At 49.3% G+C, this 27,692-nt stretch overlaps 1 protein-coding gene across 3 annotated transcripts in view; it reads left to right on the top strand.

Moving 5' to 3' along the window:
- LOC138569477 (chemokine-like protein TAFA-1) overlaps positions 1-27,692 on the top strand; it is a 495,533-nt gene that overhangs the window by 204,717 nt on the left and 263,124 nt on the right. For all 3 annotated transcript variants that reach the window (XM_069647477.1, XM_069647478.1, XM_069647479.1), the window contains exon 2: positions 10,297-10,448. In XM_069647477.1, the coding sequence (XP_069503578.1) occupies positions 10,297-10,448 (152 nt within the window). The remainder of the gene's footprint in view (positions 1-10,296; positions 10,449-27,692) is intronic.

Raw genomic sequence — 27,692 nt, forward strand, 5'->3', positions numbered from 1 at the left:
ACAGAAGTTAAATGGTTCAATGTGATAATGTCACCTGGAAAACGTAGCCAAGTAGGAGACTTTTTTTTCCTGCCCTCCAAAATACTTTACACAAATATTTTAGGAGGGGTATCATTTTATATTATGAACTTCAATCCTAGAATATTTCTGGAAAGTGATTGATTTTACTGAGGGTGCATTTTTGGGGAAATGTCGCCCTCTGGTGGCCATTTCCCAGGAGATGTTATCACTAGACGCCATTAGCATCACCTGAATGGCATGAGGCATGGTGGCATGCGTGCTGGCACCCATTGAGCCTTGGCATGGGTGCATGATGAGCTCGCCTGTGTCTGAGGCTGTCCCTACCTCTGGCGAGTGAACTCTCAACCCATTCCACTAACTGATGAAGTGTCCCCGGTCCCGCATGAACCGAACAGGCGCAATGGGGAGGAGTCACAGGGTGAGAATGCAGGTTAAGAAAATGCAGCCCTTCAGTGTGATGTATAGAGGCTGAGCTTCCTTCTCTGTGTTCATTCCTGAGGACCCCCTTGAGCCCCCCAGATCCCCCCCTGACCCCCTATAGTCGCCTCTTGCTCCCCCCCCCCCACCCCCGCTTACTCCGCATCAGTAAGCACTGTAAGCTCATATGCTACTCAGTGGTCGAAGTGTACAAAAAAAAGTAGTGGAACGACTTTCTCTCGGCCCCGCCCCCTTTTTTTCTCCCTTCACTCCCTCATACTCACCGCCATTCCACTCCCCCATTCAAACCCCCTACCAGGGTCCTTCCTTTCTCCCCTCCACCCCACAACCCTGTGTTTTACGACAGTTCTCACTAGACTGAAGAAAACACCATGAAAGAACATACATTTAAATGAGTGTCATTGTCCCCCTGAGCATGCAGCTTCATGCAGCCCCTCCCCCCTTTCAATCACCCGCCATTCACACCTCTTAAGGGACAGTGCCAGGACTACAGTCACACACACACACGCCCCTCCCATTACCAGCAAACACCTCTGTTTGACAAGCAATTTACCCGAGAAGGGAACGTCGTGCCGCTAAATTCCCTCCCACTTGGACTTCTGATGTTCCTGTCACCCAACTCAATGACAGTCACTTTCCAGGCCTGCAAAGGACTAACGGTTAAGTCGACATTTGATGTGACGCAATCCTGCCGCCCGCGTGCTGCAAACAGAGTTTAGCATTGGTGCGCAATCACCTACTGTGCTCGCTTGGTAGTGAGTCTGGCCTAATTGAGTCGGACACTCCTGACTAAAGCAGCATGAACAATGCCCCCTTTGAGTACAACAGTGTTTCAGATGCGACAGGACACGTATCCAAACCATGAAGAGCAGCTTTACAAAAGTTCCAAAAAGAATGAAATCACAGCTGAGCAGGTGACTCAGAATGGCCATGCTGTGGTTTGGCAAGATGGCGGCTAGAATGACAGAAGGTTCGTGGCAGCTATCTACACGCCCATAGCTCCACCCTTGGTTGGAATTTAACCCACCCACACCTAAAACAGGAGAAGGTCCACCTTAAGCTTGTGCGAAGTCTGGAGACGCACCTCTTCGAAGTAGCATAGGGTCTGTAGCCAACCCTCCCACCCCTGGTAAACTGCTCGTCTGACTTGCACGCTTTTTTGGCTGGCCAGGGGCCTAACCATCAAATCTACTCTTGTGGGGATGGTGATTATACCGCGGTCACCTCCACGCCGCCCTTCATCGTTGATGCTGTTCTCGAAACACGACAGCGCTCCGAGGAACTGGTCCAGTCTTCCATTTGACTTTTGTACACCTGCAGTCTCTGTTTAAAGATTCACACACAAATTTCTAGCAGTGCACTGTGGCGGCTGCAATACGGCCCATAGCACTTAACGAATAAATAAATAAATAAATAACATGATTGTCCTCTCAAGGCCGCTATTTCTTTGCATCCTCCTTCATTTATGACACCAACTGCATCAGAACAAGCGATTAGGCGCTGGATGAAGGTCCATGATCTCTTACCTTCCTGCAGTGGCATGTCTTGACCCTTTGAGAGGATCCCTTAGGATGGCACAGGAATGGCTGGAGCCTGGAGAGCACGATTGCCTTAAGGAACCCACCTGTGTACCTCTGGCGCCCACGGATCTGCTTTAGCACGTCAATGGAGGTTTGCTAGCTCTTTTTTCATGTTTTGAAGTCAATCCTCAGTTCAAGATGGGGCATTATTGATCCTGCATGCAACAGTGTTATTTTTAAAAACTCGCATCTGAATCCAATGAGAGTCCGACATTGGACAATCAATCAGGGCCTTGCGACAGAGCATCCACTCTGTGAGGTAGGAATGTTTTCAAACCCTTTGCACATTGCCCGAAGGCCCTCAGAGTGAGACCCGGGGCTTCTCGTGCCGGCAGCTGAAAGCTGGAAGAGGATCTTCGCTCACCCAAGTGGAATGGTTTGGATGGAAGGTATCCAACTCACCACAGTGGAAGTGTATAGTGGAAAGGTATCGAGCTTAACAAAGTGGAAGGGTGTGGTTAAGGGGAATTTAGCTCACCCAAGGGGGAGGGTATTGTGGAAAGGTATCTAACTGAACAAAGTGGAACGGTATGGTGCAAGAGGACCTTACCTCTCTCAAGTGGGACGGTATGGTGCAAGAGGACCTTACCTCTCTCAAGTGGGACGGTATGGTGCAAGAGGACCTTACCTCTCTCAAGTGGGACGGTATGGTGCAAGAGGACCTTACCTCTCTCAAGTGGGACGTTATGGTGCTAGAAGACCTTACCTCTCCCTAGTTGGACGGTATTGTGGAAGGGGACCTTGGCTTGCACAAATGGAAAGTAATGGCGGAAGTGGATCTTCCGTCGCCCAAGTGAAAGGCTGTGGTGGAAGAGAATGTTCGGTCGACCAAGTGTAATTGCATGCCAGAACGGGCTCTTAGCTCACCCAAGTGTAAGAGCATGCCAGAATGGGCTCTTAGCTCACCCAAGTGGAAGGATATGGTGGAAGGGAATCTTAGCTCGCCCAGTATAAGTGCATGCCAGAACGGGCTCTTAGCTCGCCCAGTGTAAGTGCATGCCAGAATGGGCTCTTAGCTCACCCAAGTGTAAGTGCATGCCAGAACGGGCTCTTAGCTCGCCCAAGTGGAAGGATACGGCAGAACGGGCTCTTAGCTCACCCAAGTGGAAGATTATGGCAGAATGGGCTCTTAGCTCACCCAAGTGGAAGGGTATGGTGGAATGGTAACTTAGCTCGCCCAAGTGGAAGTGGTAGGGTTATGGTGTACAGAAATGTAGCGTCATGAGAGCAGAACACACTTTCCTATGACAGACGGCTATTATTTCTTTGTAGATTATAGGGATGCCATGCATTACACAGTGAAGAAATAGAATGTGTTTTTTACACAATGGGGGTCATTACAAGTTGGGCGGTAAGGGATACATCCCTTAGCGGGACCGTCAAAGAACATGTGGTCTGACCACACGTTCTTTATGGGTCCCGCTAAGGGACCAGGGCGCTAATAACGGCACCGCAAATTGTGGTACCGTTATTAGCTACTTCCCCATTCCCATTGAGACCTATTGGGGCTCAAATGGGAATGGTTTGCTCAATGGGGACTTACGTGTCCCTCCAGGGTCGGAATGCACTGGCAAGTCCCCATTGAACAAGACCAGTGCCGGACCCGGTATTGGAGGGAGCCATGGTGCAAATAGCGCCATGGCTACCTCCAATCTCGGAATGAGGCCCAATGACAGATTCAGTCAGAAGGGGGCTCTCTGAATTCATGAATAGTGCATGTCTTGCCACAGTGTGATCCACTCACCAGTAGCTATGCAGTGGATAACAATTCCTTTCAAGATTCTGAATCGATAGGAGTGCACTCCCAGAAAGCCATCAAACATGCAATCCTCAAACTGGCACAGCTTTGGGAAGAGTTGGGGTCAGTAATGCACTTTCTCTGATGACCTACGGGAATTTCAGTGGCCTCAGGGTAAACTGGGGGAAATCAGTCCTCTTCCCGGTTAAAGGCGACGATCTGGCAATTCCCCGGGACACCCCATGTCGAGTGGAGAGGGAAGGTTTTCGTTACCTGGGCATATGGGTCACTGGGACACTATCAAACTATGTGTTGCATAATCTACAACCGCTGATCGACCGCTTCGATGGTGACGTACAGCACTGGAGGCTCCTGCCACTAACACTCATGGGGAGAGCAGCCCTCTTCAAGATGATGGCACTTTCACGTTTCCTCTACGTCCTGCAGAACGCCCCGCTAGCCATACCAAATTCTGAGTTCACCCGGGTAGAGGGCCTCTTAAGGAAACTAATATGGAAAGGGGGGCAGCCCCGAATAGCACTAGCCACGCTGCAGCGCTCTGTTTGGGAGGGGGCATAGGAGTCCCACATCTCAGATCCTACTACTGGGCCAGTCAATTAAATATAGTTAATGACCTCCTCCATGGGGACCCAGAACTCCCACACATCAGAGCGGAATTACCTATTACCCAGGACACCCCACCAATCCGAACACTATACCAAAGCCTACCCAGACCCCTCGGACAAACTACTTCATCCCATATCACGATTGCCTGGAGGCAGGCCCATAGACACATAGGCTGGGAGAACAGGATCACTTCGGCACAACCACTATGGGGTAATCATATGCTGACGGAGGTTAATAAGCTGACCACATGGACCCGATGGGTGAGAGCAGGGATAACAACAGTGGGAGATGTTATCGCGGATGGCGCCATCCTCCCGTTTGAAACGCTCCAACAGAAATTTGGAATCCCGGCAGCAGAACAATATCACTATACACAACTAACACACGCTCTCAGGGGTTACAGGCAAGAACTTGCCGACGCACCAGATTATACACCCTTGGAATGTAACCTACTAACACAACATATCCCCACCAAGGTAACGACTATACTGTATAAGGCCATCAATGCATTCTCTACTCCGGAACTGGCCAGCCTCAAAACTAGATGGGAGCGGGATATTGGGGATATTGACCCTGAGGACTGGATTCAGGTCCTCATGCACCCTCGCGAAATCGCAATAGACTCCAGAATAAGACTGGTACAGCTCAAAATACTCCACAGGGTATACTACCCCCGTGTGGCCCTTTTCGGTTGGGGAAGGGCAGCAGATCCCAATTGCCTGAGATGCCCGGGGGAGGAGGGCACTTTTTTTCATCTCCTCTGGGAATGCCCCAAAATCAGAGACTTCTGGACACAGTGCTCACAAGTACTTACAAGAACGCTGGGGCGTACAATAACACTAGAACCCGCAATAATGCTACTGGGCGCTCCGGATGAAAGCACCTCAAACAAATGGGAGGGTATTTTTCTCTCCACGGCAATGGGCCTGATAAAGCGGGACATAGCACAGAAATGGGGTGCACCGGAATGCCCAACAGTCGACCAATGGGTCAATGAAATGGACATCTGTGCGACGAAAGAACACAGAATATACACTGCACGGGGGTGCCCTCCAAAAGCTACGAAGATCTGGGGAAAGTGGGAAGAACGTGAAATCTGAGAACTATTGGTGGGCAACGACGGGAGCACTGGGGTCTTATCTTGAACATTACAGGCAATATACTACTGGAGGTGATGCATGAAGTGACAAACCTGAACAGACCAAGGAATCAACCTGGGATGGGGGGGTGGGGGGGGCAGGGGGGAAACTGTTGATATGTTGTACGAATGTGTTTAAATCACCAATAAAATATGTTTATTAATAATAATAATAATAATTTTAATGTGTTTAAATCACCAATAAAATATGTTTATTAAAAAAAAGTAATGCACTTTCTCCCATGCAGCGGAAGTGTGCAATGCCATAACCATGATATATTGTGATAGGGGCACCACAGAGACCAGGGGTCTGCGACCTGTGGCTCTCCAGATGGTTTGGACTACAAATCCCTTGATCCCTCACCAGTGACTATGCTGTTTATGTCTGACCGAAATTGTAGTCCAAAAAATCACGGGAGCCAAAGATTGCAGACCCCTGAAGACCATCAGGCTGTCGAAAGTGGAGCTGCTCTCGGGCCCTGCTGTGGTGCTGCTTGGACAAAATGCAAATTTTTCTGTGTGTGACCAACCTTGTAACCGATCCATTAATAGATAATAGCGCTTGGAATGATTGCTGAATCCTCATGCTGAGATCCTAAAATCCCACCCAGGGATGTGCGGGTCCACAGACATTGGCAAAAAATGGACAGAGCGGCCACTGAAGCAGAAGCTAAGCCTTCATCCGCAGGAATACAGAAGCACTATTCCGTGCCCTGAATTGCCAAGTATTACGGCTACCTCAGACCAGTGTTTATGAAAATAATCCAACCGCCTTGATAAAGACCCTCAAGTGGTCGAAACACGTGTCGTCACCTCAGTAACATTAAAAAACAATGGCACAACGCAAGATAAAAGTTGTTGTTACTTTTTCAAATGAAAACATGACAAGCGCAATCCAAGTTTGCTATAATATGTGAGTCTTGTCTACAGCGCAGATTCCGTAAGAATCTCCAACTCCTCTGCATTGGCAAGAAACTGGCCAGTCTGAGAAGGGGCAACACATCTGGCAGTGATTCTTTGCTGTCCCTTCCTCTGAGATCTGCTCGGGGTCCAAGCTCATGACACACCCCGGCTACACCGAGTTTATGTGGCAACTTTTCCAACATCTCGAATACTTTTCCCCTTCCTTCCTGACAAATAAATGCATGATCTTGAATGGCCCCTGACCCCCTGTGCTATGCTTTGCAGGCTTTTAGCCGGGCCTGTGCTCTATAAATATGAATACATACGTCATGTACATGTATTTTATACTCTTAATTGCAATGGGAGGAATCGGATGGTGGGCCTAGACCTGAGAAACCAAACAAGCATGGGTAATGCCAACAGTTTGGGCTTTGTGTGGGCATGGGAAAGGCCCAGTCGTAGTGTTATTAACTGGCCATTGATGGTAACAGGTGCAAAATCGTGTGACTGCCTGGGCATCTCAATGACTGGCAAATGCCTAATACTTATACACAAGCCACATCTGTTGGCTTTGCCAATGCTTGCTTTAACAAGACTTCAGTGAATGATACGCCGAGTGCTTATGAATCGAGTGGATAAAGGCAGGCCTGGTAAGACATTTTTATTACACCAGTAGTGGGTTTAGAACTCCAATTAAGTCATTAACCCATTAACTATCAGAAGATTGCTTTGAAAAAACACTGGCAGGCACTTTGAGTGCAAAGTTTGATGGTAAGGCTTCATTAAAGAGAACTCAAAAGGTTCCATTTTGGGATGGATGGGGAAAGAGCTTGGTGGAAATGGCCATAGGGAATAGCAGGGCCATTGGGAGTCAACCAAACAACACCTACAGGATGTGTGTCCCTCCTCATATGCCATTTCCCGTATCTCTACTCTAATGCAATAGTTTCTGCTTATAGGTATCGCAAGCGACACCTAAGAGCCCAAACTAAAAATTGAATAAAATGACAGAAATATACAAGAATAATGGGGAGGGGATGGGTTATTGTTGAACGAGTCGAGAGGTGTGGGTAGAGTTGGTGAGTGTGACCTGGACTGAAGCAATGGATCCGGTCTGTAAGAACCCATCACATTTGTCATTTATATCCTGTTTAGTTTAATGGTAATTGAGGCATCTGTGTTTATCTCTGTTAGTGACTGATTTGATTATGGCAGGATTTATGGATCCTCCTCGGCCCTCCATCCCCAAGGGGGTGACTGGGGTTGGCTCCCATGGCTGCTCCACTCTGTCTGCCTTACTGGCTAAGCGCGTAGTGTGCAGGTGGGACCAGTGAGCGACGTAGTCCCACGGCGCACTACCTGCCTTACCAAGAAGTACAATAACTCAAGCTGACTCCGTCGCTTATTCATGCATAATCTCATGATGTACACACACAAACACTGAAGATCCAATTATATTAACACACAGCGTTCAAAAATTAAATGACACTTGTACATAGCATGCCCCCAGTGTATCTGTGATCCAGGGCCTACTTTGTACACAAAAAGCACTAGACACAAGAAGTGTTGATATTTAAAGTCGTGGGATACGACCTTTCAAGTTCTTCCAGTGACCCCCGGCAAGTGGCTGGACCTAGTCTTCTTCAGATCTCTAGATAGGATAGGCCGAGTCTTCTTAGACTCATGGCCAGAACTGGACCTACTGACTTAAGATTCATTGGCTGGACCTCCTCAGACCCGTAGCTGGTCCTGACTTTTTTAGGCATTTGATTAGGCTTAGCCTTAGACACACTAAGAATTGTGGCTAAAACTAGACACCCTTAGGCTCGTGTTTGGGTCTGGGCTTCTGTAGACACATATAGTAGTGAAGCCTGGGCTTCCTTAGAACAGTGTCCAGACTCCACTTTCTTTAGACGCGAGGCTAGACCTAGACCTACTTACTTTAGATTCATAGGGCTCGACCTCTGCTGGTGTTGACTTCTTCAGGCATGTGATTAGGCCTAGATACGTGTAGACCTGTGGTTAAGGTTAGACGTCCTAAGACTCAGATTTGGGTCTGGCATTCTGTGTGCTCACACACTGGTTAAGCCTGGACTTCCTTAGAAAAGTGACTAGCCTGTCTTCTTTAGACTTGTGGCTATACATGGACTTACTTCGATACGGTGCTATGATACAACTTTCTTAGTCTCCTTATTAGTCATGGAATTCTAATTAATCTGTAGACTGTAGCTAGACTGGCATGGTTTGAGGCTCATGGCTTGGCCCCACATCTTTGCCTAGACCTCTACTTCTTTAGACTTTTGCCTATTTTCCCTACTTCTCTGCTACACAAGACAAAAGGAGCGCCAAGTCTGTTTTTGCATTTACTTTGAGCCATAGCCTTAAAATACCAATGACAGAGCTTAGTCCTGTACTAACCGAGTGAAGGACAAAAGTCCATAGAAAAGGAAGAAAGACTATGTATGTATGCCCAGCTGGAGGAGACTTGAAAACCCCCGCCTCTCACTCTTAGTAGTCGAACAAAGAATTAATGGCAGCCTGAGGTACTCGTTGCTCCCAGTAAACAGAAAGGCCTCACTCATTAACTGGTCTGTCTGTCAGCGGATCGCCTCAGCTAAGAAGCGATATTCCTTTGAGGAACGAGGGTTCCAGCTGGTGGGATGCGCATTCACCGCTGACTTGTTGAACAACCCTCAACTAAGCATCCACGCACCTGCAGTGAGAAAGCAATCTTGCAATTCCAGGGTTCACTCAACAGTCCTCAATATTATAGAAATAGACAGAAAGATAGTGACAGAACAAGGCCTAATTCCAGGGTTCACTCAACAGTCCTCAATATTATAGAAATAGACAGAAAGATAGTGACAGAACAAGGCCTACCGTAGGTCAGAAAATCACGGGTTAATATAACTCTTTGACAAGCGGTGCATTTTGCTAATACGCAATATACAACCGGAACTAAAGATTCCAACAGAGGGGGGCGTATTCAGCCCAGAGGTGCGTATGCTTGGTACTGCCTAACGCAAGCCGCGGTACTTCTGCATTGTGGATGTGTTGACCTACTCAATGTCCTATTGTGGGACTGCATTGAAGTGTCTGAGGGCCATTATTTGAAGCTATTAGGACCCAACTAAAGTGTTTAATTATACAAATATTTATTAAGATATATTGTTTAGCTGTCTTTTACCAGCTTTTACAAAGGTCCGTCAAATAAAGTTAATCTCTTCCACCTTGGTTTTCCATTTGAACCATACATGGGTTGCTTTTATTTAATTTATTTTTTTACTTTTTGTTTTTTGAGTCTTGTTTAATTCTTAATTCTTTCTTTTCCTGGATATTGGACTTGTCCTTACATCACTCTTTGGTCAGATATATTTTTTTCCAGGTTAAGACTCTCAAAAGGATATGGGAGTGAGTGGGATCCCATGATAATGTATGGGAACGAGTGAGACTCCACTTTGGTACCCTTGGCAAGTGACAGAAGAGTATCAATCTAAGGCCGTTATTGGGCCAGTGGTATGAGAATGAGTGAGAGCCCATTGAAGTATGCGAGGCCAGTGTTATGGGCAGGGGCGTTGCTAGGGGGGGGGGCTTAGGGGGCTGCAGCCCCTGATCTTTTGGTTGTAGCCCCGGATAGAATCTCAGGAGCTACAGCCAAAAGACTAGCTAGCCCCCAGTCCCAACAGTTCCGACATCAGTTTAGCCCCGGGTCTTTTCCAGACCTAGCAACTGCCCTGGTTATGGGAGTGGCTGAGAATGCAATTAAGGGCATTACCATCCGTGCTGCATATGTATAATGATGCTTCTCCTGGCCTGCGGCCGCTGCTGACGCCATGTTTCTTTCTCCCCAGCCACTCGGCCATGCGGTGGATCCCTGGGTTCTGTCTCGCGGTCTGTGCCCTCTTCGGTGCCCAGAATGCTCAGGCTCAGAACCTGCACTTTGCCCCTCAGTGGCACCACCACTATGAGTACCAGTCCCCTGGGGACCAGCTTCCGGTTATCAGTAAGTGCCTTTTACAATCCAATTTCCTCTTGTTATTGGTAGTACATCCATAGTCATTATAAGTCATGTTGCTCAGTTGCTGCCTGAAAGGCCCGACTGTAAATGAAGTGCCAGTGAGAAGTGCCAGACTAGAGTGGCATATGTATTCACAACATGCTTATGCTGCCACACGGAGAACAGGTAAGAATGCACAGTGGAACGCACATGAGACACACCACAGGCAGCAGCAGTGCAAGCGTCCTTCCCACAAACAACCGTGGCAGCATAGGCAGCAGCAGAGCAAGCTACCCCCACAAACAGAACCGGGCAGCATAGACAGCAGGAGAGCAAGCGTCCCTCACACAAACAGAACTGGTGCAGCATAAACAGCAGAGCAAGCTTCCCTCGCACAGACAGAACCGGGGCAGCATAGACAGCAGCAGTGCAAGCATCCCTCCCACAAACAGAACCGAGCAGCATAGACAGCAGCAGAGCTAGCTTCCCTCATACAAACAGAACCGGGGCAGCAGCAGAGCAAGCTTCCCTTGCACAAACAGAACTGGTGCAGCATAAGCAGCAGCAGAGCAAGCGCCCCTCGCAAAAACAGAACCAGGGCAGCTGCAGAGCCAGCTTCCCTCGCACAAACAAAACCTGGCAGCATAGACAGCAGCAGAGCAAGCTTCCCTCGCACAAACAGAACCAGGGCAGCAGCAGAGCAAGCTTCCCTCACACAAATAGAACAGTCACAGCATAAGCAGCAGCAGAGCAAGCTTCCCTCATACAAACAGAACCGGGGCAGCATAGGCAGCAGCAGAGCAAGCTTCCCTCACACAAATAGAACTGGTACAGCATAAGCAGCTGCAGTGCAAACTTCCATCACACAAATAGAACTGGTACAGCATAAGCAGCAGCAGAGAAAACTTTCCTCACACAAATAGAACTGGTACAGCATAAACAGCAGCAGAGCAAGCTTCCCTCATACAAACCGAACCGGGGCAGCATAGACAGCAGCAGAGCAAGCTTCCCTCGCACAAACAGAACTGGTGCAGCATAAGCAGCAGCAGAGCAAGCTTCCCTCGCACAAACAGAACCAGGGCAGCAGCAGAGCCAGCTTCCCTCGCACAAACAGAACCGTGCAGCATAGACAGCAGCAGAGCAAACTTCCCTCGCACAAACAGAACAAGGGCAGCAGCAGAGCAAGCTTCCCTCACACAAATAGAACAGTCACAGCATAAGCAGCAGCAGAGCAAGCTTCCCTCATACAAACAACAGAACCGGGGCAGCATATACAGCAGCAGAGCAAGCTTCCCTCACACAAATAGAACTGGTACAGCATAAGCAGCTGCAGAGCAAACTTCCATAACACAAATAGAACTGGCACAGCATAAGCAGCAGCAGAGAAAACGTTCCTCACACAAATAGAACTGGTACAGCATAAGCAGCAGCAGAGCAAGCTTCCCTCATACAAACCGAAATGGTGCAGAATAGGCAGCATCAGAACACGCTTCCCTCCCATAAACCGAACTCGTGCAGCATAAGCAGCAGCAGAGCAAGCTTCCCTTGCAAACAAAACTGATGCAACATAGGCAGCCGCAGAGCAAGTTTCCCCGCACACAAACAGAAATAGTACAGAACAGGCAGCAGTAGTGCAAGCTTCTCTATCACAAACAGAACTGGGGCCGCATAGGCAGAAGCAATACAAGCTTACCTTGCAAAAAGAACTGATGCAACAGAGGCAGCAGCAGAGCAAACTTCCCTCACACAAACCAAACTGGTGCAGAATAGGCAGCATCAGATCACGCTTTCCTCCCACAAACAGAACTGGTACAGTATAAGCAACAGCAGAGCAAGCTTCCGTCGCACAAACAGAACCGGGGCAGCAGCAGAGCAAGCTTTCCTCACACAAATAGAACTGGTACAGCATAAGCAGCAGCAGTGCAAACTTCCATCACACAAATAGAACTGGTACAGCATAAGCAGCAGCAGAGAAAACTTTCCTCACACAAATAGAACTGGTACAGCATAAGCAGCAGCAGAGCAAGCTTCCCTCATACAAACCGATCCGGGGCAGCATAGACAGCAGCAGAGCAAGCTTCCCTCGCACAAACAGAACTGGTGCAGCATAAGCAGCAGCAGAGCAAGCTTCCCTCACACAAACAGAACCAGGGCAGCAGCAGAGCCAGCTTCCCTCACACAAATAGAACAGTCACAGCATAAGCAGCAGCAGAGCAAGCTTCCCTCATAGAAACAACAGAACCGGGGCAGCATATACAGCAGCAGAGCAAGCTTCCCTCACACAAATAGAACTGGTACAGCATAAGCAGCTGCAGAGCAAACTTCCATCACACAAATAGAACTGGCACAGCATAAGCAGCAGCAGAGAAAACCTTCCTCACACAAATAGAACTGGTACAGCATAAGCAGCAGCAGAGCAAGCTTCCCTCATACAAACCGAAATGGTGCAGAATAGGCAGCATCAGAACACGCTTCCCTCCCACAAACAGAACTCGTGCAGCATAAGCAGCAGCAGAGCAAGCTTCCCTTGCAAACAAAACTGATGCAACATAGGCAGCCGCAGAGCAAGTTTCCCCGGACACAAACAGAAATAGTACAGAACAGGCAGCAGCAGTGCAAGCGTCTCTATCACAAACAGAACTGGGGATGCATAGGCAGAAGCAATACAAGCTTACCTTGCAAAAAGAACTGATGCAACAGAGGCAGCAGCAGAGCAAACTTCCCTCACACAAACCGAACTGGTGCAGAATAGGCTGCATCAGAACACGCTTCCCTCCCACAAACAGAACTGGGGCAGCATAGGCAGCAGCAGAACAAGCTTCCCTCGCAAACAGAACTGATGCAACATAAGCTGCAGCAGATCAAGCTTCCCGCACACAAACAGAAATAGTACAGTACAAGCAACAGCAGTGTAAGCTTCCCGCGCACAAACAGAACTGGTGCCGCATAGGCAGAAGCAATAAAAGCTTATCTCGCAAAAATAACAGATGCAACATAGGCAGCATCAGAGCCAGCTGCCCTCAAACACACAGAACTGGTGCAGCATAGACAGCAGCTGAGCAAGCTTCCCTCCCACAAACAGAAAAGGCACAGGACAGGGAGCAGCAGGGCAGGCTTAATTGGCTTGCAGAGCAAGTATTGCATAAGCGGCAGTGGTGCAAACTTCACTAAGATATACAGAGCAAATATAGCACAGGCAGCAGCACTGCAAGCTTCCCTGACACAAACAGAATGGCTGCGGCATAGGCAGAAGCAAAACCAGCTTTCTTCACACAAACACGAATGGTACAGAACAGGCAGCAGCAGAGCAAGCTTCCTTCACACAAACAGAAATAGTACAGACAGGTAGCAGCAGGGCAAGCTTCATTGACACGCAGAGAAAGCACTGCATATGCATCATTGGTGCAAACTCCACTTACTAATGCAAAACATGTATACCACAAGCAGCAGCAGGGCAAAATAATTCCCTCACACAAACAGAACTGGCACAGAACAGGCAGCAGCACTGCAAGCTTCCCTCAACCAACCAGAAATGCCACAAAACAGGCAGCAGCAGGGCAAGCTTCCCTCACACAACCCGAATGGATGCAGCATTGGCAGCATCAAACAAAGCTTCCCTCACCAATACAGAAATGGTACAGATGGGCAGCAGCAGGGCACGCTTCATTGACATGCAGAGAAAGCACTGCATAAGCAGCAATGCTGCAAACTTCACTTACATATGCACAACAAGTATTGCACAAGCGGCGGCACTGCAAGCTTCCCTCACACGAACAGGACTGGTGCAGAACAGGCAGCAGCACTGCAAGCTTCCCTTACACACAGAACACATTCAGCATGGAAAGCAGCTGTGCAGGGGGGAGGGGCTCAGACCCAAAAAGCAGGCAAAAAAGGAAACCGTATTGCAAGTTTCCATCACCTACAGAAAAGATACAGAGCAGGCGGCTTCAGTGCACATTCTCCTCACACTAGTGCAGCACAGGCGCAGCTGTCCAAGCTCTATTCAGACTTGGAGTACGTATAGCACGGAAGCAGCAGTGCAGGATTACTTCACACACAGGTACAAGCCAGGAAGGGGCTGTCACATGTGCGCTGCATACATTGCAACACAGTGAGCAGCGATGCAACAGTCCCTCAAAAACACATAGAACTGGTACAACGGGGGAGGAGCAGTGCACACCTCACACATTGCGAGGCCAGATGAAGCCTCAGTAATGTTCAGCTGCATGTTTTCACTTTAGTCCCATGGTGTTGGCAAAATACTGACCCTGTTGTGCACATAACAAGGATGGTCCTGGGAGTCTCTCTGCCAGACTTTGGTCCTGGTTACGAGAGCCTTACCCAGAATCGTTAGCTAACTATCTTTCACAGAAGAGAAATATCCCGAACATATCAGTCTTTGTCCTGCCCTGAGGCAGTCCAGCACCGAAATGCTAGGCAATTCTCCTCTGAACAAGATTACCAACAGCAACTCCAGACACGTGTTTCGCTTTCGGTCTGGTTGGACCGCATCAGTAGGGTGGAGCTGTGCCTCTCTAAGAATAGTGAGCAAGGGGTCCACGTCTGGATTTCCCTAGTAACTTAGGGTGCAAATAACAAGGGGGAGTCCTGGGAGTCTCTGCTAGACTATAATATTGTGTTCTCATCAGCTGATTGTGAGAGTTCCCACTCCCATGGCTTTTGCTGCTACTCATATGCCAAAAACACCAGATTATTGCCCGGCTTGATCTTTCCCAGTCTGAGCTGTCGCTGCACTTTCAGTGGTGCTTGGGGGCTGTGGGTCATTGGATGGGTGGCTTAAACTGTATGGAGGCAAGACAGAGGTCCGGGTGGTTGGCCCTCCATCTATTTCTTCGGTCTCTTCTTTGTGGACCCCATCGTTTTGGCTATCTGCTTTGGGGGGCTTCTCCTGTTCTGGTTGCAGTAGTCAAGAATCTGGGAGCCAGGATTTTTACGTCCCTCTCCATTGAAGCTCAGGTCAGCAACATCGGTCAGACTGGTCACTAGCCTCTTAGGGTTCTTCAAAGAGTGCATCATTACCTCCCGGGCCCATTTACGAGTTTTGGTGGTTGCCTCTCTTGTCCTAAGCCATATCGCTACATTGACGCTCTTTTCTTGGCTCAACCTCTTTTTCTTATACGCCGGTTACAGCACCTTCACAATTCTGCAGCTCTTGTTGCTGCAAGTTCTCCTTATAACTCCCATATCTGTCGGGTGACTCGGTCTCTCCATTGTCTCCCAGTTGCTAAAAGGGTCGAGTTTAAGTCCCTACGCATTGTTCACCGGGCCTTTTATGGGCAGGGGGCTGAATACGCGAGAAACGCGTTCCTTGCGTCCCGGGGCGCCCTCTCCGCTCTCAGGATGCTCGGTTGATTGCTGTCCCCCGTTTTCAGTTGTCCGGGGTAGGTGGGCGAGCACTCTCAATCGCCGCAGCCAAACTCTGGAATCAGCTGCCACTTTCTCTTAGAGGCCATGAAAATCATTATCCGTCTCAGCGTCAATTGAAAACCTTCCTGTTTTAAATGTGGACATTGGCGTCTCAGTGCTTTCTGTTCTGGTTTTTAGTGCCAATATGCCCTTGAGCAAACGTGTCTGGCATAAATAAGTGTAACATAACAGAGCTGTATGTGTTCGTTTGAGTGGCCCTCCCTCCCCCCACTCGGGGCGCAAAAATGCAGAGGCAAAATAATACACTTTCCCGGAGGTCCCGAGTACTTGGTGGGCATGTGACTTACTGCCCTCTTACACCTGTGGACATATATATGCCCTGTGAGCAAAACTAAACCACTTTCAAGAACCTAAGGACACTCAACTGTAAACTCTGCAGTTCACTGAGTTACCAAGCCTCGAGCTCTGAAAGTGTAGGTCAGTCTTGTGCGCAATGGCTACAAGAGGGCAAGTGCTTTTATTAAGGAAAGATCACACACTTTGGCTGCAGTGACTTCATGCTACAAAGCGTGAGGGTAAGTCTTGCAGTAAAGTGCTTGTTCCATTGCTTTGAAAAGACAGACTGAGAAACACATGTCAACCCAACTGAATGCAAAATAGTATAGGAATGTCCTGGGAATGCCTGCTGATGCCAGTGACAGAGGTCACTGTGGTGTGTGACAGGGAAGCCAGGCAGCCCACAACATCCAGACAGAGCTGGAGCGTGTGTGCAGGCCTGCTCCCAGCCCCGCCTCACCTGAACATGGCGGCGGGCCGGGCACCGGCTGCAGGACCACCGCCGTCAGGCCGCCAGAGCCCCAGGAGGGAGCGGTGCCACAGGACGCCGCGTGTACGGTAGCAGACGCTGCCGCACATCGCTCGGCATGGAACGTTGCAACACCGGTCACAGGAGAGCGCGGCCCGGCAACCCAAAAGCAGGTGGTGCGGCAACCAGGTCACCGCAGAAGGAGGAAAGCGTGACTCCTGCTGATGGTGTCGGCTGGAGCCTGTTCTCGAGAAAACCACTATACCACCAGGGAAAATATTTTTTTAAGCAAGGCCTCTGTGAAGGCCTCTGTAATGCCACTAGCCCGCCAGGGACACCTTTAAGTGGAAAAGGCCTCCTGGGAGGCCTGGAAGATATGCTGATCCCTGGGAGCCACGTTAGTGTCCAAGCCAGAAATGCAGTTGCACTGGATGGAGAAGGGGTGGAGGTAACAAGCCCTTTTGGAACCTCCCCAACACTTTCCATGTCTCACCCCCTCAGCCTTGAATAAGGTAAGTGGCCAATCCTGGGAGTGAGTGGGCTATTCAAGTAAGTGTTCTAGTGTGGGTTAGTGGGGTGAGGACGGGAGTTGGTGGAGGATGTCTTAGAGACCATAAGAGGCAAGAGCAACCATAGTCTGGAAGCTATTGGGGGGAAGTGGGTCTGTGGAGTATTTGTACGTGAGTGGAGAGCGTGTGGAGTAGAGGTAGAGTAGGAGTAACAGGGCAGTAGTGGCAGCAGAGGTGGTAGTCGTTATGAGAGAAGTAGCGTGCTGCTGGCTGGCATTAGTGGATGGTTGTAAGTCTTAGTGAGTGGTGGTTGCAGTCGAGAGGGAATACTGGGGGCGAGAGGCAATAGTGGTAGCAGCGCAGCGGTAGTAGTGACAGGGAGTTGGAGAACAGAAGTAGTGGTAGGAGTAGCAGTAGGAAAGGAGAGGTGGGAGTAGTAGCGGAGGAAGCCAGGAGGGATGAGGGAGGAACATATAACAGCGGAGGGAGCAGCGGAGGGATAGTTGGGGATCAGATTGATAGTAAGAGCGAGCGGGAGCAAGAAGAAAAGTAAGATCAGTGGGTGGAGGTGGAAGGCCAGGGGAGAGAAGGGAGGGACAGTAACATGGTGCGAGGAGAACATCTTAGGAACGCAGTCTGGTGAAGGGTCGTGCAAGAAGAGTGTGGAAGGAGAGACAGTGACTCAAAGCAGGGTAGGTCAGGGAGAGTTGGAAAATCCCAGAGGGAGTTAGGGAGCCACCGATTTAGGGAAATATCATTAGAGTAAGACAGCTGACAGACAAATAGATGTCACCATTGGCACTAACACCCCCATTAGGGACACCTGGACTGGGGAGGGGGTAAACCGGCAGGAAGACAAGAGAGCAAGGGATGCCGCTAGAGCCAATTCCCCAAGAACCCGCTTAGCCCTGTGAACTACCCGAGAATCCCTGGACCAAAGTGACTGTGAAGTCCCTACACACGGCCTTGCGCTTACCATTCCAGTCAGCGTGCATCTTTGTGGCGAGCCACCCCCTCACAGGTGGCAGGTGTTCCATGGAAGGCTCGTCAGGAAAGGATACGTGCTACCATCAGCACTGTTGCATCCCAGCCAGATTTGGACTATTTGGTCCCATATATGTCCAGCGCCTCGATGCCCTTGGGCTGTAAGGCGCTTTACAAATACAAAAATAAATAAATATACCTCCCATTCATTAAAGTAACCTTGTACCCTTAAAATGCTCCTTCTGTGATTGATTCTGTGCAGTGAACACAAAGGCTAATTGGTTTTGCATTAGGAATTGTTTAACAGCGAGTCCCCAATTTCTGCCCATCACATCGCTCAGCAAAAATGTTAGTAATCCAGAACCCAAGATGAAAAGCCTCCTCTGTGGAAATGTCCTTCCTTCTGGAAATCCCGTCTATGAGAGAGGTTTTCCCTCTCAGAGAAGTAGCAGACTCCTGGCATGTCTGCCGATGGATGAGTTACTTTTCAAGGTGGAGCTCCCGCTTTACAGAAAATTCCTAAATGCAACCAGTGTCGTTTTAAACGACTCACCTCTGCTTTACTATAAGCAGAACTGTCTCTCTCACAGTGCCAGATTGCCTGTTAATTGGGGTGTTCTGCTACATTTATGGGGTGGGCTGTCTACTATGTGTTCTGGAACTGCACCACATGCGACGCGGGTCTCTTAGTAAGAATTGTCACTTAGTCTCAGAGAAGAACTCCAGAGACTTCCTTAGAAGTGGCTTCTGTTGTGAAGACATTATAGAACCAAGATGGACTTGGCACTGAGAGGTGCCCCCCTAGACACTCCAGAGCCAGGGCTTTAAGTGGGCTGGGGCTAGCCAGGGCTAGGCCCCGGCAGTCTCCCCAAACCTCTTTCGAGCCTGGGCTTTGCTCGGGCTCACACTACCACTGACAACCCCAACATGCACTTTTTGTTCCTTTCCCTGCGGGGGATTTAAACTCAAACCCGCGCACTGCTGGTGACTGGCCAGTGTCACATTGCACTGTGCTATTCTGTAGGTGTTGGATTTCGTTTGTTTCATTCAATAGACTATGTATATTATGCAGTCTATTAAATGAAACAAAAGAAAAAGAGCACAAATGAAACAGCACAGTGCAATGCAATTCTGGCTTGTCACGGCAGGGCTCGGGTTCAAATACCCAGCATGGGACAATAAAAAAAAGTAATTCAACAACTTTTCTTTTTTATTGCCCCGTGCTGGGGACACTTCAGGCTATGTCCATTATTTAGTCCACATACCTTCGTTGCAGAGCCCCGCCCCCTCAATTTCTCAGAGCGCCAGGGGACCACTCGGTATCCTTTAACATTAACATTAACCCCACTTAAAGCACTGCCCAGAGCCGTCTCCACTGCTAGTTCTGTAGCCTCTGCCACCTGGGGGCACTTTCATGTTTGCCCTTAGGAGCATGTGCGAACTAAGAGGGTGTAAGCAAAACACAGCATGACTGCCCCACTCTGGTGAGGCGACAGAATACAGACGGGCCCTTTCTCGGGTCTCTTTAAGGGTTTTGGGAAGCTGGGCTTTTGTATTCAGGACCCAGGTACACTCCATTTGTAGCAAGCCGGAGATGTCTTCTGTTGTAGTGTTTTGTGTAGACTGTGTTCCGGCTACTAGCTAATGCATGAAGTACATCAATGCAGCGTTGAGTATTTACACCCGAGTGGAGTTCACTAGAGAAGCTATTTCTGACAGGAGATCCAACTTTAGGTAGGTCTATGTGAAAGTCATGTGAGATGAATGCATGTAACAAACATGTTTCCGTCTACTTCCCTCTACAAACTAATTGGCTTGTTCAGCGTTTAAACAAAACAAAAAAAATGGAAGGACTACGGGCTACTACACTACAGGAGCTATGGAAGTGCCCATTGAGGGCAAGCGGTGTGTCCTCTTTCCATGTATATTGTTCACCATCTTCATGGGGTCAGAAAAGCAACTGAGGGTTGGGTGCTTGATCTGTACAACGTTCATTCATCACCCGTTTTTTTTCGCGCAGTTTTTCGGCGGAAAAAAACCTCATCGAAAAATATGGCGGGCGGGAATGGGTAAGGGCATATAAGGACGTAGGGGTGGTGGGAGGATAGAAAAGAAATTAAATGGAAAGTGGGGTTTGGAGTGCGGTAACCCCCCAATAAAAAAAAGAAATTCGAGGAGCTTTTTCGGTGAAAAAGTTTCGTCAAAACTCCGCGAAATAAAATCCGTCCTGGGACACTTTCAAGAGAAGCAGCAGGTTGTACTCTAAATGTATTCTCCTAGATACCCAGATCAGAGCCTCTACCTGCCTGGGCTTCCCTTGAAGGGGTGTTTCCATGGTGGCGCTTGCCCCTGTCCACACACCCAGAGGGAATGCTGCCTCTTGCACTCCGTCCTCTGTATGACCATCACAGCATATAGGGCCACCATTTTCCCACGAAAGCAAGTGCTTCATGGCAGGCGGGGTTTGACAGGTGTGGGCAAGGGCAGGTTTTAGAGCGGTCGCGGCTTCTTGCACACAGTCTCTACCACCTAGATCTGTACCCATCCTTTCCTGTGCCCTTCACCTGTGACGGACCCCCAACACCATCGGCCATCCCTAAGCCACGACCTTAGAAATGGCACTGACCGGTTGCCATGCGGAGAGGCAGCCAAGCACCGAGGCTCCAGTTCCACTGGAACGTGTCACTACCCAGCCACTGTGGCAACCGATCAGGTTGGCCTTGTGATTTGTCACCAGAACTGATTCTGGAACCTTCTCTGCCATCTTAGTACATTACCGTGGAGAACATTTTGAAGGGGAGGGATATTGAGATTGGAGATCTAACAACCAACCCTTGGAAGTTGAAGAAGAAGCTCCAGACGTGGGACTAGATGGACACTGAAGAGCGTTGTGAGAAAGATGAATTGGGGTGTTTGAAGATTGAGGATGGAAAGGATATGAATGTGCTTCCAACTTACTTGCAGAAATGGCCTTCTCCAAAGATCCTCGACCTTCTACTTCGCTGTCGCCTAAATATCTTGGACACAAGGGAGGTACAGTGGAGGAGGAAGACGCCGGGGGTCTTAAATCCATGGGGCCTCATTACGACCCAGGCGGAGGACCATGGTGCTATTAGCACCATGGTCCATGCCGGTGTCCGCCATGGCGGAATGGGGAATTACCACCCCATTCCGAGGTTGGCGGAGCGGTAATTCCCCATGCCGCCATGGCCCTTCCCCATTCCCATTTTTGCCCCATAGGGCTCAATGGGAATGGGGAAGGCGCTAAGTACGGTGCCGCAAATTGCGGCACCGTACTTAGCACCAAGGTCCTTTTGCGGGTCCCTACCTTAACGGCTGGTAAAACCAGCCGTTAAGGTCGGGTCCCGCAAAGGGACCTCGTAATTAGGCGCTAATAGGTTAACGGCGCCGCAGCTTTTTACAGCGCCGTTAACCCATTAGCGCCTGGGCCGTAATGAGGCCCATGGTGTAGATTCTGCACGCTGCCAGAAACGGTGGAATGTCCGATGCATTTGATAACGGCCTGTCAGTCATTGATCGAAGTTAGACATTTCTTTTTGAAAGGACACATGGAAAAAGGGTCAACCCTGAGCCCAGTGGAGTGGTGGAAATGGGTATTGATGGGTGAGCAAACTGGACTGGTAATTGCTACAATGAAAATGTTAGAGTTTGTATTGATAGCAAAGGGCAATGTTGAAGGGGGTTGAAGAAAAGAACAGCTTCCTAGGCTTTTAATGTCATTTGAGAAGAGGATGATGATTAAGTTGTAAATGTTGAAGGATTTTTTTTTTTTAACAAAATCATGTAACATTCATTTGTACCTGACTTTTGTTTTTTAAACCAATAAAACGTTTTAATGAAAACATTTTTTACTAGGAAGTTGGGAATTTCAAGTCTTAATTTCGGCTCGAGCAGTTCCTCGAAAGTATCTTTTTGTGCTTCAGAAAATGCGGGAAACGTTAAGTCTCTCCAGAGGCTATAGTCCCCGCAGGTCAGAGGCCTGTGCTTCTCTCAGGAGGAGGGGGTACCTCTACCTAGACGTATGCCCCCGCCTGGAATTACTCATGATCTGTAAGCCCAACATTCCCCATTGGTTCTCATGTTCTTTAGTTTTAGACACTCTGCCCGCCCACTTCTTTGTTTTGGTTCCTGAACCTGATTGGGACTCTGCCCTATCATTTCCCATCTAGAATGTGTCCAGCGCCACGTGCACGCTGTGTGGCTTTCAGGGTTTCCTGGAAGCACATCTAGTCTCGAGGCGTCTGTGCGACTCTTCTTCCACTATCTCGCCACAGTGGGCGACAGGGCAGTGCCCGTCTGCCACCAACCATCCTGAAGCCAAAGACGGGCAAAGGTAAAATCTGAGCTCTCCCCCTGCTTCAGCATGAGCAGAAGAAGCACTCCTCGGCCGGCGGTACACCTGCTATGCCATTTGCATTCAGTACCACATGCCCACTACACGACACAAGGTCAAGGGCATTTTTCAATCCCAGCCTTTCATGATCCATTGAGCAGACAGGCTGGTGTAGTGCAAGGCCTGCCAAGGGTGACGTCCTTCATGAACCTACGCAAGCACAGAGATCAGGACTCAGGAAGAAGTTTCTACTGGCACCTTCCCTTGCTTCTGCTTCTTGTCTGCGTAGGCGTAGTATGCCGGGTGGACTAGCTTGGGGAACTTGATGATGTGTGTGGACTACAATAAGCCCATCGGAACGGGTATGTGAAAAAAACAATGGGCCTCATTACAAGTTTGCCGGTCCGGAAACAACGGTACCGGTAAGCTTGCCGATACCGTTGTTTCCGGACCAGCAAACAACGAGTTCTGCAAGCAGGAGCCTTTCAGCCTGCCAGGTCTGACCTGGCGAGCGGAACAGCACCCGCTCGCAGAACTCGACGGATGCACGGTGCCGGTGCATCCTGCCTCCCCATTCCCATTGAGTCCAATGGGACTCAAATCGGAATGGGGAGTCATATTTTCCGGCACCCGGAATGGGCAATTACCGGGTCCGCTGGGGCTGTAATGCCCCGGTAATTGCCCATTCCTGGGCGCCGGAAAATTCATGTCTCCGGTGGCATCCATGCCGGTATTTACCGGCACGGCTACCGCCAGGGTCGTAATGACCTCCAATGTGTGTGTGTGTGTGTGTGTGTGTGTATACACATGAGCATGTGAGAAGTTGTGTGTGTCAGTATGTGCCCATGTGTGTGTGTGCACATGCGAGATTGCCTTCTTAGAGTGGCAATGCCTAGCAAACATGAGTGTGTTCTTAAAGTGGTACTACTGGAATATCTTGGCGCTGCGAGCATGGCTGTGTCTTCACACAGTGTTGAGACTTGCATTATTAACCACAGCTAGCATGCGTGTGTTCTTACGGTGAACATTTTGGCATGAATTGGCACAGTCAGCATGAACATGTCGCCTTACAGTGGAAGAATAATGGCATACATTGTGGGCACAGGCATCATGATTTTGTTTTACAGTAACAATGCTGGCATAGCATGAAGTGTGGGCACTCACATCATGCTCCTTTGTACTATTAGTGACCTGGCATCTATTGGATGTGTTCATGTGTTACCCTACATTGCTGATTGTAATGCTTTGAACAGATTTTTTCACAAAACGTGTGCTGTAAAATTGACCATTTTAACCGATTGTTTTAAAAACTGTTTCTCGAGAAACCCCCCCAAACCACAGTTGGTAGCTCGGGGCTCCCTTGCTACACTCGATTGATAATTCTCGTTAATGGCACATGTTGGCAGCCCTCCAGTGAAAGGATTCTCAGCCAATAATGCATTGGACTCTTCCTTGCAGCGGCCTTCCTGACAGGCAGCATCTTGTCAATAAGCCAAAATCAAGGCAAATAAGGCACCCCCGCTCGAGGCCCCTTTATTATAATCATGGCATCTTCCTCCGTCTGCTCCATCCTTTGTTCTTAGTGTGGCAGAGCGCCCGGGAGTGGTTCGCCCCACTCGGTGTCACTCACTAAGTGTCCTTCCAGGTTACACTCCTCGTCACGGCTGGACGTGTAGCTTAAACCCTGGGAGCGTGGACAGCCGGGCCGGATCCCTGGCAGTCAGACTGGACTCTTGCTGCCAAGAACACAGGCGACAGCTGCAAAGGAAGCCGTCCTTCCTCCTCTCCCCTCCCCTTCCCTTCCCCTGGGTCGCAGCTCCTCCACACTCCCACTCTTCTTGGCCGGGTCTGATTATGGAAGGCAGATAGCTACACCGACCGCCTTAACGCTAGTGCCCAAGCTCCCTCTGTGCCAAACAGGCAACAAGAAGTTAAAATGAAGACTGGGGGGCCTTCCCAAAGTCCTCCGAGGTTACAAAGTGGCAGGGGAGCACAATGGAAGATGTGGCAGAGTTATGATTATGATATGTTATTTATGACGCTGTGAATACCCAGATGTAAGCGCGGACCCGTGATCGAACCTGTGTCTTCTTGTTTTCAAGGCGAGCACGTCGCCGCTGAGCTATCCACTGAGCCTAGTGCCACAGTGTAACACAGAAGTCCCAAATAAACCAAGGAATATCCAGGCAGAGACAATTTAAAAAAAAAAGACTTTTCATAAAAAATTAACTAATGACAAAAAACTTTTCAAAGGGAGGTTTCCATGGAATCAGAAGCTCTTCATTATGAAGTTCGAAATGGCTAAAATGAAAATGAGTCAACACTAGTCCAGCCAACTGTATGTAAGAAATCACTCTGAGAGGAGTGGATTGGGACAGTGGCTGGGGAATGTTCTGATTAGTTACCAGTAATACAATTATCCTGAGTCCTTCTCTCCCAGGGTCAGTCCTCACAAGTGGGCATTTTAGGGAACGTTTTCAGCCTCACGTTGTAGGGACGAGGAGGTAATTAACTTCTCCTAGCTGAGCTCACATAGCCCTGCTTAAATGGCTTGCAGATAGAGCCTCTCCTGCATGCATTATTTGGCTCACCTTTAGTAGCATGGTCCGAGCTCAGAAGGCTGATACTCTGCCAGAGGTTTTCAACTGTGCAGGTGTAACGATTTCAGATTTCCTTCTGGCTCTCAATTGGGATTATGTGTAATGAGTCCTCTTTTGCAGTCTTTTAAGGAGGGGCACAAATGCATTTTCCAGTTAAAGAAAGTGAACAGATGTTAATTCACAGTTCTGTTTGTACAGAGCTGTAATTCAAGCAAACACTCCTGTAACAATTCGTTGCAACCCTATTGAGATTTAAATCCACTGTTGTACAAAAAAATGCAGGGCTCACGGCTCTCCATTCGCCAGAGCCTCTGCAGGGCTCACTAACCTCCGTGGCTTCATTCAGCCCACATGGGTCCTGGCAGTTATCTCAAGGAAAGGGAAAGTACAGTGCAGTGGGCTCTGCAGAGATGCAGTGTCAGGGGAAGAGCGCACAACCCAAATCATCTTTTGATTGCCATTACGGCCACATTTCATTACACAGAAAAACCTAATCAAACACCCAAATTGTGACTTCCTAAAAAAAACTCAGCAGTAATGATGACACAATTTAACATCTTTATACTGACACGTGGTCCAGGCGGACCATGGGCCTCATTCCGAGTTGTGCGGTAAGGTTTTACTGGCACTGGTAAGGATGCCTGTGCCGGTAAACCCTTACCGCCCTATTCTGAGGTGCCTTAGCGGGACCCGCAAAGGACGTGTGGTCTGACCACACGTCCTTTGCGGGTCCCGCTAAGGGACCAGGGCGCTAATAACGGGCCTGCTATTTTCGGCCTCGTAATTAGCGCTTCCTCCATTCCCATTGAGCCCTATTGGGGCTCAAATGGGGAATGGTTTACGGAATGGGGACTTATCGGGTCCGCCAAGGTCGGAATGACCCGTTAAGTCCCCATTCAGCCAGACCGGACCCGGATCGGTTTTGGAGGCAACCTCCAAACTCGGAATGAGGCTCCATGGCTCCCGCCTCCCAAGGCGGGAGGCTCTGTCGCCTCTCCACCATGCCATTCTAGGGGGGCGATACCAGGAGGCAGCCCCTTCGTCACCGCCCCAAGCTGCCCCCTGATCTCACCCCCCCAAAACTTCCCCCGCCCGGACCCTGCGGTGGCTGTACACCCATTACAATGGGGTGCACCCTATGCCCTCCCCCAAGCACTATTCCAGCTTCGGAGTCCCCGGAAAGGGGATCTTAGTGTCCTCATGGTCCTCTCGCACCTGACACAGGGGTGCGGACTCACCGGTCCGTGGCCCCCCCCAACCCCCTCCCCCCGCCTCCTCTACAAATGATCTGGTTATGGCCAAAAAGTGCTGAAGCAATAGTTCGGTTCCTAGTTGGGATAAGTGCACCCCATCCTAATGACATGTCCCAGGGCCCCTAAACAGGCCATGTTTTATGATCCGCAGGCGCCTGTGGCATGAAGCCAGCCAAGCAAGTTCATTGTTGAAATCCCAAGCCAAAATGTTCAATGGGCGTGTTGGTCCCGGTCACCCCCAGTCCAACCTTGGAATGATGTGAGACCAGGCGAGAAAGGCCCTCAGGCAAAAACGTCCAAACCAAGAAAAGAGGCACAATAAGCCTTCTATCAACCCTTTTCTCCCCAACTGTGCCAAGTCGTTGCCCCCCACGTGTAAAATAACCAACGGAGAGTTCAGCAAATCCTTCTTTCTTTTCCGAGACTCCACCAGCGAGCGCCTCTGGCAAACCTGTAAGCCCCCACAACTAATCCAGTCAGGCTGCCACGTCAGATAACAACCCCGGGCACTCCTGAACCCTCCGCTCCATTCTCCGTATGAAAGAGTGGTCCACAATCCACATCACAGGCCTTGTCATTCTTCCTGCTCAGAACAACACAAAGATGTGTTGTCAAAGTAATACTCCCCCCACACCTGAAAATCCAACAAATGATAATCATCCGGATGCACAGGAAATAGGCGAAAAGAAGATTTGATGATATCTGATACCTCTTCCGAACCGCTGCAACTAAGCCAACGCCCCATCAAAAGAAGCATACCTCAGAGAGCGACAAGTCATCATCAATTGCATCATTTACAGAGGGCCCCTTAGGGAATGATAGATTGTGAATCAACCAATACGTCCCTGGCTCCTTCTTGGGAACAATGCCTAATGGGGAACATACCCAATTTTTTAAGAGGGGGGTTAAGAATGGTCCCGTGACCCTACCCACTTTGACATCTTTTTCTACTTCAGTTATTAATGTCCCGGGTTGGGTCCTGGCTGACACATGATTCTCCAGGACCATGGCTGGGGGGTGGGCAACCCCAGAACGGAATTCGAAAACCCTTAGGAAAAAACATCCACCAACAATTTTATGTCTCCCGCCCGATGTGACCTGTTGGCCCATGCCCACAATACATTCACCCACACGGGCGAGGGAAGGCTCACTGGGGGCTCCTCAAGGTTCCTGTCACTATTATGCTCCTTACTGCATTTGACACACCTAATCTCCCCGTGTCTAAACATCCCGCAGAATGAGAAAACGTGCTTGAATTTACAGACCGGTCTTGTGCACGTAGCTTTATTAAATGTTCAGCATGATCCCTTCTTCTTCCCCGCTCACCCGATGTTTCGAAAGGACTGCAGCGGTCTCC

The sequence above is a fragment of the Ambystoma mexicanum genome, chromosome 2q, assembly GCF_040938575.1.
Source record: "Ambystoma mexicanum isolate Mex_15411 chromosome 2q, UKY_AmexF1_1, whole genome shotgun sequence".
In the NCBI taxonomy this organism is placed as follows: domain Eukaryota; kingdom Metazoa; phylum Chordata; class Amphibia; order Caudata; family Ambystomatidae; genus Ambystoma; species Ambystoma mexicanum.